The sequence below is a fragment of the Coloeus monedula genome (assembly GCF_965178545.1).
Source record: "Coloeus monedula genome assembly, chromosome: 4".
Classification (NCBI taxonomy): domain Eukaryota; kingdom Metazoa; phylum Chordata; class Aves; order Passeriformes; family Corvidae; genus Coloeus; species Coloeus monedula.
In genome coordinates this window covers 43306962-43322256 of record NC_138784.1, presented here as the reverse complement: position 1 = coordinate 43322256, position 15295 = coordinate 43306962, and the positions used below count along the sequence as shown (strand labels likewise).

Below are 15295 nucleotides of genomic sequence, written 5' to 3'. Positions count from 1 at the left end.
CAGCCTGTTAAATATGTTGGTTCTGGGTATTTGTCCTTTTTAAAAGGATGGATATAGCTAATCTTTAGTGATCTGTTAATAGAATATCACTAAAACTGGAAGCTTTTATATTTATTGACCTTTTAACTATGCAGTCTGCCCAGTTTTGAAATATTTCATTGCAGAAGGGGACCTGCCTTTTCCACTATCATGTAAGATGTGACATAAGGGAAGTATCAAACCATTTCTAGTAAAACAATATATTAAGGATAAAAAAATCACTAGTACTAACTACAGGAAGTGAATTCTTATTTTAGAACTTACTTCTGAATAATTACTTTGGGAGATGACTTTGGTGAATGGAAACCTTTATGAACTAATGCAAAAAGCAGCCCCTAAAAATGTCCAACAATCAAACCTCCACCTTGAAATACAGGCATTCATAGAATTGAAATAATGTTGTTAATCTAATCTCTGCTTCAAAACTTGCTTTACTGTTCTGTATTACAGGCCACACTGAGTCTTAAAGCAATTAAATCAAATTAACTGTTGTCAAAACTGTTTAGAAGTCCTGATAAGTAACTCGATTATCTAAAATTTGCTAGATGTTTTCTCAATTTCTGTAGAAGATTCATAAACTGACAGTTGTCCAGGAGGTCAGTGTTCGAGTGTTTTTTGAGTTTGGGGTGTTGAATACATGCAAAGTGGTGCAACAAAAATAGTGAGTTGTTTTCAGTGAAAAATCTAAATCACCACATCTTCAGAGTTTGTGGAAGGAATTTTAACTTGGATGTGAACTTCCACCTAAATGGAAAGGCCCTGAGCAAGCTGCTCTAGTCAACTGTATCTCTGGAGGTTCCATCTAACCTCAACACCTCTGATTCTATGACTTCTGTATTCAAGTAACAAAGATCTTTGTATTGAATATGAAATGGGTACCTATGATATTAGCATTTGGAAAAAACCCACTCAGTGTTAAGGTGATTAGGGAGCCACTGAAATGTATCCAAATAGTGTTGGTTTTTTGAAGAAGAGCTGTTTAAATATGAGGGCAAGTGTGAATGAGATGTATTGCTATGTGCTTTGCTCTTTTTTAAGCAAAACTTACCTCAATTTTTGCAGGCACTAGCCTACTTTGAGCAGCTCAAGATATCTCAGGATGCTTGGCAAGTCTGTGCAGAAGCATTAGCTCAGAGTATATACAGGTAATGTAACTAATAATTTCTTACTTTCTTATTTTTCTTATTTTTTAGTAATATATGTGGGTCTGATTTAGCAGTGCAGCATAATAGACAAAAAAATTGTTGAAAGCTAATATGGTCTTCATACTATTTTTAGTATCATAGTTGATCTCTGGCATCTGTATAATGCCTTTCAAGGAAGAGCAATGTATAAATTAAACTCCATGATAGTTTAGTAGCCTAAAGACTGCTGGTGTTTGAAATCCAGGGGAAAAGAAGCACTAAAAGTTGCCCACTGTGAGATTATAGACTTTATATGCAGTAATCTCATAAGTAGTTCCTTGCCCCTGTTCTATGGAGTAGGCCATCCCATTTTTCAAGATGCAGAGAATGTGTAACCGCCACTATTTTTGCACATAGTTATGTATTTACATCAAAAATACTAGGTTGTCACTGTTTTACAGAATAATTCAAATTGGAAGGAAGTTGAGGGGTGCATATCTCCTGAATAACAGCAGTAGTTTATAGTGAATGCTTTTTTGTAAATGATTTATCAAAACTACTGACTCCAGGAGAATGTGTAGTAATTAAAACCACATAATACTAGAAATTATAATCTTTAAAATGTACATTATGGTGGTTGTAAGTTGTAGATAATAAGATGAAAAAGTGGTGTGGATGACGGAGCATGTGGAATGTCTATTCTTAATCTATACCTCAATTTTTTACCTTTGGTTTTTAAGATGCAGTGTACAACTTGCACTTAGTGTAGTAGTGGGCCTTGAACATACTATTGAAGCGTGACAGATTTTTGTGAAGGCGGGATACAGTAGGTATTGTAGTTTTGTTTGTTCAATACTGAAGTCAAACCATAACAACTAGGTGGCTATAAAAAAAAAAAGACTAGTATCAAACATAAATATTAGTGTAACAGTTGCTCATTTTGCTTTGATGTAACAGTAGCAGCAATTTTGGTTTTTTCTGGTGCCAGAGGGGCAATCTGGTTGTAATATTTGAGGATTTTTTTTTCTTCACAGAAATGTGTACCATATTGCTTCCAGTAACAGAATTTTCTTTTCTAGTGATGATCACATCAAGTTCTTCTGCTTTCAAGTTCTGGAACATCAAGTTAAGTTCAAGTGAGTAATTTTTCTTGACATCGCCCATATACATCCATTTTATTTTCCCTTTTTATTCTGCTTGCAAATAAACTTATTATGGTATCTGTTGCTTAGTTGTGGTTGATGAGGTGTCTGTAGTCTGGTCCAAAGAGCTTTCTTGTATTTCTTTACCTTTTCCTTGGAGAGGTTTTGAGCAGCATGCTCTGCTCTCAACTAGTCTAAAACCTGGGTATGGCCCAGTGCAGAGCCAGTTAGCAAGGACTGCTTGAGACTTAGCTGTTCCTGTCTGGAGGTTCAAGCTTTACTCTCAATGATTTTTGCAACCGTCCTCTGTACAGAGTCCTGGACTTCAGACAGAGCCCTCCCTATTCTTTAACCATGGCAGAGAAGTTGAGAAAGTCTTTTCACTGACTGGTGGTTTCATAGAACCATAATTCTAGGGAAAAATACTTTCTAATAATATAAATTTCACTGCGCATAACTGTATTTATCCCTTTGGGCTCCTTTGGTCTGGAATTGAGCAACATGTAATCTTTGAATGTCATTGTGAATACTTGTAGTACACCAAACGTGTGGGTCAGGAGTTTAGATCAGAGTAAGATGTATTTTGTGGCTGATTTTTAGCTAGGTATGAGTGCAAATGTTAAAGACTTTATCTAATTTTACTTTACTGTCCACTTTCCTCTGCTTGTTCCATTACTGTCACCTGCTTCTTGCAGTATGTTTTCTCTTGCTTTCCTGCTGCTTATTTTCTTCCAACGTTTTTGGTGGGGTGCTTTTTTCCTCTCTAATGAATAGTTGGCTGTGACAGGAACACTGGAGTCCCATTCAGCAGTCATTCCTATTAAAGACTCTACAAGTATATAGCTAACTCTCTTTGCAATAGAGTATTCTCAGCTTTGCTAGTACTGGCAGAGGTATGGGTAGTATTTGAGGTGGGCTGCATATAATGTCAAAATTTGCTGGGACTTTGTGTATGACATAAATCAGAATTACTTCCTTGGGTTTTTTGACACAAGTCTGATAATAAATGTAGTGTAGGTCAGATCAGTGAAGGACTTCTTGTACTCACTAGTGTTAGTCTTCAATGTGTAGTAAACAAGTTCAAGCATATACAGATGTCTCTTCCTTCCCCCCTTGGCTTATGGTCAAATGTGTATTCTTATCAGGGTCGTAGGTCATGTCCCTGATAGAGCAGCCTTCCTGCAAAATTTCAAGCTTCTATTCCAACACAGGAGGCAGTAATGCCTCAAAATGTGATCCATTACTATGGGTACAGTGTTTTTCATTTTTTTTGCCTTTGAGTCAAATTTTTAACATGCAAATAGCTTTGTAAATTGCTGTCCATTTACATGAATGTGGAACATTTCATACCATATAAGAGTTTTTGCTTTACTGAGTGTTGGTCGTTGTCGTGAAGCACCCTTCCATTTTGATCTCAATATTTTTTGTTTCAGATACTCTGAACTTACTGAAGTCCAGCAGCAGCTAATTAGGGAAACGCTCATAACATGGCTGCAAGCACAGGTACGTATGTCCTTCACAGCAGTCTTACATGTTAGGCTTTTAGGCTGACATAGGGCACTGAGTGTGGCCTAAATGTTTAATCTGTCATTTGAGTTTAAAGATGGCTTCCTGAAGATATTCAGTATCTGATGGTTACAGGTTTGTGAGAAATTTTTTTAAATCAAGTGTTGTAGAAAAGTCCATGCCTGAACTTATTACTAAATACATAACTCTTGCATCACATAATGATTGTGGTTTAATCAATTATGTGCGAAATAAGGTTCCCTTTAGAGAGGTATCATACAGATTCCTGATGGTCTGAGTGTCTGGAGGAGGAGCAGTAATTCTGTTTCTAAGACCCTCCTGAGAGAACTTCTGTCTACTTAGAATGCTGGCATATGTTTATTGCTCCTCTGCTTAGTGCCATGGCAGAGTATGGAATACTCTTTCTTGTGGAATTAATTACTGTAGCCAAACTTGTAGTATCAGCTCCACCCAAGGGTTTGCAGTCAGCAGAATCATCCACTGGGCTTATACAAGTCTTTGCCCATACCTGTCATTATATAGTTGTCATTTGACTTCTGCACTGAAGATTAACATAGTTGCTGTGTAGAAAACTTAACAATAGGAAATGGAATATAATTGGTTTTTGCTTTGTACCAAACTGTTCCATTTAGGAGTTTATAAAAGGGAAAGGAGAGGAGATTGGTAGTGACAGATTTTATTTTTTCCCCTTAGATTTAGGAACTTGCCTTACTCTTCTTAGCACTAACATCTAACACAGGCACAAGCTAGCTGCAGGAGGACTGTAACTTTCACCAAACTAACAAGTGACCTTTTAGTCTTTGAGTAGTACACTTGATGTCTTGGTACTGAATGAAAGGCTTCGGACTGTATTGCCCATAGAGAACATTTTCCCTATTGCATGACCATTTAGCCAAATTTTCTTCAAATTCCTTGGAAAGGTAAGGGTTTATTTATTGGTCTCAGCCAGGAAGAGAGGTACTACATTAACCACTACAGAGAGTTCAACAAACCCATACGATTCTTCTCTAATTTATTAAGAACATACGGATGAAATGTCTTGTTTCTGCCAGATGCTGAATCCCCAGCCTGAGAAGACTTTTATTCGCAACAAAGCAGCACAAGTCTTTGCATTGCTTTTTGTTACTGAGTATCTCACAAAATGGCCCAAGTTTTTTTTTGACATTCTGTCAGTAGTTGACCTTAATCCACGAGGTGTGGATATGTACCTCAGAATCCTGATGGCTGTCGATGCTGAGCTGGTGGACCGGGATGTTGTTCATACATCAGAGGCAAGTTATTATTTTGCATTAACACTTGTTTTAAATTTTTAAGAAGTTCTCTTACTTTAATTAGAGCAGAAGGTTTTTAGATACGCTTTTTTCCTGTGGCAACTCTGCCTTAGACACATTAGGTAGTTTAAATCCAAAAGCCATATGTTGTTTAATGCTTTTTGTGATTTCTTACTTTTCAATTAATTTTTTGTTTTGCTTGAAAGCTTGCAAGCAAAAATTAATCAACTGAGTTTGCCAATGTAATGCTAGACTGACTCATTTTAAAATGTTAATTTTTTCTAGTGCATGTTTTAAGGGGTCCTAACATGAAAAGTCCATTTAATGATCTAGAGAGGTGTTCTTCTTTTTCTGCCTTTTTTTTCAGTGTTTGGGCATTGTGCTTAAAAAAAGGGAAAACCTAGGATATTTTGGTTTTATTTGTTGGAAAGGGAAAAAAAGCATTCTCTCTGGGTTTCTGATTTATTTATCTTGCTATGACATACGATGTCTGGCAGTGGATACAAAAATGCTACTAATCTGACAAGATGCTAATCTGTGACAAGACTGATTTATCCTTTTTCTGTATTGATAGGAGGCTCGTAGGAATACCTTATTAAAAGATACTATGAGGGAACAGTGCATTCCAAGTTTGGTGGAATCGTGGTACCAAATCTTACAAAATTATCAATATAATAACTCAGAGTTGACATGCCAGTGCCTTGAAGTAGTTGGAGCTTATGTATCCTGGATAGATTTGAGCCTGATAGCCAATGAAAGGTAAGAAGGTTTTGATGGAAAAGGTTTTTAAAATAACCTTGGTAGTGTGCTGACTATATAGAATGAAATAGAATTAAAAATCATCTTTGAAGGACTTGTATATTTTATCTTTGGAGTTTTGGGAATTTTAGGAGAGTGATTTGTTTTTGCAAGCTAAGCTGGTATAATGGCTAAACTAAACACTACTCAGTTTGCTGTGTTCTCTTTAAAATGTATAAAATGTTGAGTTTTGTCAGTACAATAGACTTTGACACTGTTTTATAAAAAGAGATCATTGTAAATAAGCACACAAATAATATAAAGCTTCTGTACAATGTTACTTTGTACATATAAAGCTAAACTTTTTTTTCTCTGAAGGTTTATAAATATGCTGCTAGGTCACATGTCTGTGGAAGTTCTCCGGGAAGAAGCCTGTGATTGTTTGTTTGAAATTGTAAATAAGGGAATGGACCCAATTGATAAAACAAAATTGGTTGAGTCTTTATGTCAAGTGTTGCAGTCTGCTGGCCTCTTCAGTATTGATCAGGTTTGTGTATTGATTTTTAACAATAGGAATGAATCATAGGTTTCTGACAGTTCTTAAATAAGCAGATGCACAGAAAATTATAAAACAGTCCATAGGTTAGAGGGAAGTACTTGTACTTTTGCATCAAAGCTGAACACTTCTTACAGTTTTCTCACATTTAAATGTAAGAGCTTGTTGTTAATGTTCATTATTAATTTGAACACACTGTGTTTCATTCTAGAAACAAGGTATTATGTAACTCCTCTGTTCCTCTCCTAAAGCATGTTGTGCCTACTGTTAATACTGCTTGTGTGTTTCCTTGTCTTGAATCTGCCCTCCTGAATGATTCTGTAATAGGTATTGTAGCCAAGATAGCTGATCTAATGTCTCACCCTAAAAAATTCTATGCATAATTAGGAGAAAGAACTTTCTTAAGGACACGTATACTGTTTTGCATGTGTGCACCATCAAATGTGAGGCTTGAAATGCTTATCTGTAAGCTGGAAAAGTATACCTACTAACTAAACACATATTCCCTGTCAGTTGCCATGTTGAAGGAAGAGCTGTTCACTACCTGCTGTGGAGAAAGAACAACCAGTCCTTATGAAGCTGTAGTTCTTAGATTGCAAGGCTTTTACCTCTTAATTTTGAAACCTTTGTCAAATTTGTATTCCTACTAATAAAAATCTTACCTCAGTCTTTCTCAGGGAGATTTGTTATTCTTTCACTTTTGTACAGTTATGGCAGAGACCAAAGCATCTCTTTGAGGTGACTGCTTTAGGGGTATGTCTCAATTCTGATCAATGTATTTCTGCAAAAACAAGCCAGAAGTATTTAATATTAACTCTCTCTTACAGGCAGTACTGAAAGGTACTCATTATCAGTATTTCTGAAGTGACCTACAGCTGTTAATTCTTTGACGTTTTCCCATAAAAAGGTTTTCCTCTTATACAGCCTAAAATTTATGGTAGGCATGTGCTACCGCTTTTATTTTGATCCTGCTCTTGCTGTAAAGAGAGAAACAAATCTGAAGAGATGAAGCAAGCTACTGTTGTGTAATGGAGGACAGTCAAATCTGGCATTGCTTTAACTTTTTCCTCTCTCCATTCCCAGGGGAAAATGAACCAGGCAATTGTAGTTTCCGGCTAGGAGACAAGCGTTGATTTAATTCTACATACTAGATATGGGTAGTACAGTCTGTATGTAATCTCATGTTATTTAAACATAAGCTCTGATAGTATTTTTAATCAGGTGTCTTTTCTTGCAGGAAGATGATGTGGATTTTCTGGCCAGATTTTCTAAGCTGGTCAATGGGATGGGGCAAGCATTAATAGCTAGTTGGACTAAACTGATAAAAAATGGTGATATGAAGAGTGCTCAAGACACTCTGCAAGCTATTGAAGCAAAAGTGGCCCTAATGTTGCAACTTCTAATTCATGAAGATGATGACATCTCTTCTAACATCATTGGCTTTTGTTATGACTACCTTCACATCCTGAAACAAGTAAATATGTCTGGCTTCAATTTAACACCCATTCTGACATGATTTTATTTGATTTTTGTGTGAATGTCTCATACTATGTGCAAACAGGCTTGAAATATAGGTTTTTTGACTAATTAGCATTCAGTATCTTTAATGCCTGTGGTCATGCTATTTCCGTAGTATTGTTTAGAAATCTGAAGGAGTTTAGTTAAATCTTGTGTTAAGGGGAAAGAAGGCTTGCAGATCATATGGCTGTTAAAAGAGCAAGTCTTTCTTTTCCTATTAGACAGTAATGACCGAGTTAGAATACAAAAAAATAACACTTGAATTTTATTTTACAGCTTTCTGCACTTTCAGACCAACAAAAAGCTAATGTAGAGGTAGGTATTTCTTTTTTTACTACAGATTCTGTACTTCAAGGACACATTGGATCGGTATATTTCATTTTGCTGAAACAAATCACATTTCATTTATATGCCTCAATGTGTATGTGACAGTAATTAAAAGTAAGGACAGTATGTTCCATCTTCTGCTAAGTAACTGCACTTGTTTCTTTAAATAGTAAACCTATATTGAATTGTGTATGAAGATGAAAGCTATTTTAGAGCTGGTCTTCCCAAACAACCCTAATGCATATGTTGGCAAACTCCTCTGCAGGCTATACTGTTCACAGAATACTCTTAAATCAACAGGGAAGAGTTGTTTTCTTGAAGTTTTTTTATTTTTATTAAAACCTGCCTTAATTCCAAAGGATTGGAAGAAATCTAGGAAGGGTTGTCATAAATATAACCCTTAATAATAAGTTAAGCGTAAGAAAGAAGCAACAATTGAGAGATTACAGTTGTAATTATGAGCAATTATATGTTAAACATTATATCAAATATACATTAAGCTCATGTTTATGTGCTTGAGTTTAGATAATCTTAAGTTTATATGTAAAACATTAAGTTTAATAAGTAAAGCTTATGTCCCCTTTTGGAAGTAGTAAGCTTACATGAATTTGTCAGCCCAGTCCTTCTGTTTCCATTCTTTGACTGTTCTGCACCAATGTAGATGTGCTAATTTGGATGTTGAACTGGTTAGATTGGTGCAGTTATTTCGTAAGTTCACACAGCTAACGGGTGTGATTCCTTTTCCTTTACAAAGAAAACTGAATTCTGTACCTGTTGTAACATGAAAAGTTGAATTTGGATAATTATGGTGTAGACTATCTTGATGTGCTTTTGTCTGATGTCTGTTTAAATTGGATTAGGTAACACAATAAGAGAACTTTGATAATAACACTGAATCTTTTTATTTTTGTGACTGTCTTTTGTTCTGACAGCTACATCAAATGATATTACTACTGCAGTACACTTAAGATACTAAAAGTTGGAATAAGTTACTGCCCTGAAATATGTTGGTTTAAGTTGCTTTCATAATGAAGATTTTCATGTTGCAATTATTTCTTAATTTTACTGAGCACTTCTTGAGGATTTTTGTTAAACTGAGAAGTAATCATAACAATTTTTTTCTTTCATCCAACTCATAATAAGAAAATAATGCAAAGTAGTCTAAATCTTATTGTTGTTTGTCTTAAGCTTTAAATTTTGTGCTTAGCAGCATTCCTTTAAAGTTCTGCATTTTAAAGTTTACACTTCCAACTTGTTTATTTGAACAGGAAAAAGGGGGGGCTTGTTTCTTGTGCCTGTGAAGTTGCAAAGCTTTTTCTCATCAGCAGGATCACATTTTTAATTCTTAGAATGGCAGGCCCTTCTAAACATTTTCAGCTACAAGTGTATTGTGTTAATGTTTTGCAATTATTCTAATTCTTTAATATCACTTGTTACAGAGAAGCAGACAATTCTCACAGGTCAAGGTGACACTTTGACACAAGGTGTCAAAGTATCTATTTCTGCAAGATGACCAAGAATTTCACCTCAGTAACTTAGATTTAATTCAGTGGTCCATTTCGGTGTTGATGAATTTCAGGTTTTGCAGTTAAAATGAAAAATAGTAGTCATTATTTATTTGTCAAAAGTTTTTTTTTTTTTTAATTTGGTTTCATTCAGACTTAAGTAGAGCTAAGATCAAGCCTTTATATCGGCTTTAGGATGTATCAACAGTCACTACTAAGGTTATATTGCACTTCATTGCTCTAATTATTCAGGCAGCTTGCTGCTGCAAGTCATGGGCAAGGTGTAGAGAGACCCTCCCACTGAGAGACAAGGTGCTGAAAAGGCCCCCTTGCTTTCTGAACTTCTCAGAGAGGAGTCTAGGTGCAGCTGGATCCAGTCCTTCTCCCAGACTTAGTCAATGGTTTATGTATAAAGGATTGTGTAAGCGTAATTGAAGCTTTTTGCAACTTCTTCTGCAGGATTAAGGATGGCAACCCAAATATATAAATGATTTATTTTATTGACATCGATGACAATGACTAGACTAAAATACTTGAATCAGAAGTATTTACCACGTGCAATGGATAGTAGTTATAAGTACTACAGTAAAGTGCACTGTTTCTTGAAGCAGTGTTGAAACAGCAATACTAAAGATAGCAAAACACTTATTGAATAGACATTGATGTTACCCACACCAATTACTGTGAGCTATTAGAGAAGTTGATGTTATAGCTAAGCTGACTTATCCCTTTAAAATAGTATCTTGGACAGCCTATTTAGTTTCCTCTGCCTAGATAAGTCATCTTAATCGTTTTCAGTGTGAACTGAACAGCACAAATTACAAGCAGGAAATAAAGCTAGATAATACTATCAGAGACTGAGAGGTCCAAAGCATTTATGCTGTCTGTCTGGAATAACATCTGTGTATTGTTTGGATGTAATCCATCTGTTTTGATTTGGACTGTTAACTTCTGCTAAATCTCGGAAAATAACAGTTTGAAAGGGATTAAAAATATTTGTAAACACATAACACTAGCTTTAATGTTTTCTTTACTCTAGTATTTTTAACTGTTATTTCTTATCATTTGTTTGCTTCTGTGCTTACTGTTCTGTTTTTATCTTAGGCAATCATGTTGGCTGTTATGAAGAAGTTGACATACGATGAAGAATATAATTTTGAAAATGAGGTATTGTGTTATAGGAATAAACACATGTGCATCTTAATTATATGTAGTAAAACTCGATCACACTTCTAAAATCTGTATTTTTCATAGACTAAATATTTAAAAGTAGGAAGCAAGGGTCCATAGGCTGAGATTTTTTCCTAGCTGGAAAGCTTCTAGGCATGCCTGCATAGAACAAAACAACATAGTAAAGGTATATCCAAGCCAGCTGAGTTAACAGTATTTGTGGCTGTGGTTGTACAGAGCTATTCCTAGGCAAATACAGGTGTGCTGATAACTAAACATAGCTGTTGAGGTGGCTTGTACAGTGCAAATTTGCATGTTTCTGCATGTCAGTTCTATCTTGCAAAAATACTTGAGAAGTATTGTGTAATGAAACTCTCAAAAGACATGCTGCTTGAGCTACTGGAGATGGTCAAAGCTCTGCAAAAATAAGCTAAAGGTGGGGTAAGGTCTTTGATTTCATTTTCCTTCCATGCTTAACATCTCTGTCAGCCAACAGCAATGATGGAGTATGTGAGACAGACTTACTTTGCCCCGGGCTATTCAGAGAGCTATAGTCTTAAAAGGGTTAACTTTAACTGTATCCAGTCCATTACAAATCTTGTCAGTCCAATTTTAAAACTAAGCTAGATGCTGAGAAAGAATGTCTTTGAGGAGTGAGTCAATTTTTAAGAATTGGGTCAATAAGGCTTTGCCAAGAGCATTTTCTTGTACTTTTGGCTGGTTCTCATTTTGGAAAGCCTTTTTAGTATGTTTCTGGACTGAATGCAGTGGATCTCAACATATTATAACCAGCCATAAAAGGAGCTTGCTGTTATGCTGCAAGAGCACTGGATGAGCATTATTGAATTCTCTGAGTGTGCTAAACTGGTTTTGTATGTACATGTTTTTGCTTTAGGTATAATTGTCTAAAACGGTTGTGGATGAATTTAAACATGAAAATAAGGACTTAACTGATGTGAATGGGGTTTTTTTTTTTGGTAGGGTGAAGATGAAGCAATGTTTGTGGAGTACAGAAAACAGTTGAAACTGTTGCTGGACAGACTTGCTCAGGTTTCACCAGAATTACTGTTGGCATCTGTCCGCAGAGTTTTTAACACTACGCTTCAGTAAGTTGGGGTTTATAACTTGTTTTGTATGATGCCTTTTTGGGGTTTGGTTTTTATTTTCCTTTTGTAAACCATCAGTTTGTAGTGAAATGTGTGATGCAGCAAAGTGAAGTCAATTGACAGAATGAGCTCGTTACAACTTAATGATAAATATGACTTTGTATAATCAGTTATTCAGCTCCTCAGAAAGAAAAAGCTTTCATTTTGTAACCTTAAATGGTAGCTTTTCTTTCCTAGAGATGTTTCTTGATCTTTGTCACTTACCTACACAGCTGTTTGGACAGGTGTTCACTTTGACACATCTCATAAGACTTTCCTTGAGGTGTAAATATTACGCATTACTTTTATCAGAAAAACAAGGTTGGATGGGGGGAAAAATCTAAGTGAACTATTTTTGTAAAAGAAAAAAAAAAAGTAGATCCAGTCCTGGAAACTGTATGCAAGCAAAGAAACGTTACTAGTTCCCTGGCTAGAAGGACAGTTATGTGTGTACAAATAGGAATCCAGTATTGTTTGTGGGTACCTTGTACCTTAACTGAGCCTCTTCTTATGTGAAGCTGAATGGCTTGTCCATATGTCATAGTAAGCGGGTTTGTACCTAAATAAGCACATAAGAAATCTGTAGCTTTCAAGCTGAAACTGATGAAAGAAAGTTGGTGATGATCTGATGAGGATGTGGTATTTTAGAGGATAAAGTCTTTCAGAAGCATCCTGAATTACTGCCTGGGCCTTCCAGTGTTTTCCTTAATTTAAATCTGTTCTATTTATGCTGTACATCTGAAGAAGGCTCAAAAGGAAATATTAACATGATAGAACTGTAATTATTTCATAAGGTACTAAAGACTAACATGATCTTCATATTCTTTCTCTAGGAACTGGCAGACTACACGATTTATGGAAGTGGAAGTAGCAATAAGGCTGCTGTATATGTTGGCTGAGGCTCTTCCTGTATCTCATGGTGCTCACTTCTCTGGTGATGTTACTAAAGCTACAGCTTTACAAGACATGATGAGAACGGTAAGCATGTTTTGAGAGCTGTTTGAAAGCGCCAGTAAAGACTGGAATGTTTCAGTTCAAATGGCTCATCTTAATTACTAGCATGTCACTTATGTTGCAGTTAGGTTTTATAAACAGCTAAAATACTAACTTGCTAATGCTTTTATTTGTAGCTGGTGACTTCTGGTGTTAGTGCCTATCAACACACATCAGTGACCCTGGAATTTTTTGAAACAGTGGTTAGATATGAAAAATTCTTTGCTGTTGAACCTCAGCACATTCCAACTGTACTAGTAAGTGTCATCTCATTTACATTTTTAACTAGGTAAGACTAGGTAAGTTCTTAAGACTTAGGAAATTTTCTTGTTCTCTGAAGGCCACTAAGCTGGGTTTCTTAACTCATTGGATGATTAGATTTCCCCCCTGCCTTGTTTAGGGATTCTAAGACTGAAATGCTTTATTGATTGCAGATGGCATTTTTAGATCACCGTGGTCTTCGTCATACCAGTCCCAAAGTACGAAGTCGAACAGCTTACCTCTTTTCCAGATTTGTCAAGTCTCTTAAGTGAGTAAATAAATATATCCAAGTGGCACTGAATTTACTATACATAACACTTCTGTATGTCACAGTTGTCATTGAAACAGGCTGGGCTTCAGATGGACTGCAGTGAAGTAAAATATCAAAACAGTGCTCTAGCAGGGTTGTTCTATTGTGCAATACTAATGTAGCAGTGAAAATATTTGTCACAGAACACAGAAGTGGAATACATATGCCTAGTATATTTTGATCAGATGTTAAAGCTGATGAACAATATAAACGTCTGTTCTCCTTCTCAGTAAGCAGAGCTGAGTGTGAGTGGATCTGGAGACTTTCAAGAGTAACTCTTCCCTGTTCCTAACTAAATTTTGAATAGTTTTAGAATTTATATTGATGAAGTTTACTCAGTGTATGAGTCCTTTGAACAATCTTTTCCTGTTGGTCTTGTTTCACAGGCATGTATTTAACATAGAGATGGAAGAAGCTCAGAGATGGCTCAGATTTCAGCATGCTTTTATTTTTCAACTGTTAATCAAAATATTTCACTTAAATGATGCATGTTTATAAAAATGAGGGAAAGAAAGAAATGGTTATTTCCCACTGTGCCATGTATTTATTTGGCCTACCACTAGCATCATACACCCATAAGCCAGATTTTTCTGTGGCAGTGCTTTGATACTTAAAGGGGATTCCTATATGGAGAAGATAGTTTAGCATTTAACTTCACAGCTTAAACAAAATGTCTTGAAATCTAAATGCATGTGCTTCTAAGTAGTGTTATGTACTTGTGTTTTACTTCAGTAAGCAAATGAATCCCTTTATTGAAGATGTTCTGAACAGAATACAAGACCTGATGGAACTTTCTCCTCCTGTGAGTATTTGCAGCAGGTTTTTGTAATGAATGAGGCTTGCACTTACTCATCAGTGTGCCTGGGTACTTGCTGAATTGTAAGCTTAGCATGCAAACATTTAAGCACAAGTAGTTATCCTGCTTTTCTGGTGTGAGATCACTTACACATCTTACTTTTGTACCTAACTGCAATAATCTTGTTTATGTGGGTTTCTGGGAGTATAGCATAGAGATGGGTATATATAAAAGGCTATGAACTTTGAGAAGACAGCCTTGATAGAGGCCACTTAGTGAATTATACCTGTTATCTTCCATTTTAGGAAAATGGCTACCAGGCACTGTTAAGCAGTGATGATCAACTTTTCATTTATGAAACAGCTGGAGTGTTAATAGTTAACAGCGAATACTCTGCAGAAAGAAAACAGGTTCTGATGAGGAATTTGTTGACTCCGCTGATGGAGAAGTTCAAAGTATTGTTAGAAAAACTGATGATGGCACAAGATGAGGACAGACAGATGGCACTGGCTGACTGCCTCAATCATGCTGTTGGGTTTGCTAGGTAGGTACAGCACAGTAACACTGTCTGTTTCTGGTTTGAGTAAAAGGGAAATACAAAGGATTTACTGGGAAGAAGGGACTGAGTTTTCTACTTTATTAACCTAGAAAATCATCAGTGGTTGTAGAATTCCTTGTGATAGCTGAGAAAATAAGTCCCCTTAGAGTCTGTTTTGGATCTAGATACAGAGAATATTGAGCAAGCTTATAACGAATCAGCATCTATTTCTTTGCTCAAAGGATTGTATGGAGCTAATCTAATCATATGTTTTTGGTGAATTGTTAGGATTTAATTCTCAAACTGCCAAAGTGATTCTACTTCATATCAAAATA

At 35.9% G+C, this 15295-nt stretch overlaps 1 protein-coding gene across 7 annotated transcripts in view; it reads left to right on the top strand.

Moving 5' to 3' along the window:
• Nucleotides 1-15295, top strand: part of XPOT (exportin for tRNA) — a 28683-nt gene that overhangs the window by 5386 nt on the left and 8002 nt on the right. For all 7 annotated transcript variants that reach the window (XM_082279538.1, XM_082279536.1, XM_082279535.1 and 4 more), the window contains 15 exons: nucleotides 1102-1184; nucleotides 2243-2299; nucleotides 3739-3808; nucleotides 4885-5103; nucleotides 5678-5862; nucleotides 6220-6388; nucleotides 7635-7871; nucleotides 8192-8230; nucleotides 10852-10914; nucleotides 11899-12023; nucleotides 12896-13040; nucleotides 13193-13312; nucleotides 13490-13584; nucleotides 14359-14428; nucleotides 14728-14966. In XM_082279538.1, coding sequence (XP_082135664.1) covers nucleotides 1102-1184; nucleotides 2243-2299; nucleotides 3739-3808; nucleotides 4885-5103; nucleotides 5678-5862; nucleotides 6220-6388; nucleotides 7635-7871; nucleotides 8192-8230; nucleotides 10852-10914; nucleotides 11899-12023; nucleotides 12896-13040; nucleotides 13193-13312; nucleotides 13490-13584; nucleotides 14359-14428; nucleotides 14728-14966 — 1916 coding nt within the window. The remainder of the gene's footprint in view (nucleotides 1-1101; nucleotides 1185-2242; nucleotides 2300-3738; nucleotides 3809-4884; nucleotides 5104-5677; nucleotides 5863-6219; nucleotides 6389-7634; nucleotides 7872-8191; nucleotides 8231-10851; nucleotides 10915-11898; nucleotides 12024-12895; nucleotides 13041-13192; nucleotides 13313-13489; nucleotides 13585-14358; nucleotides 14429-14727; nucleotides 14967-15295) is intronic.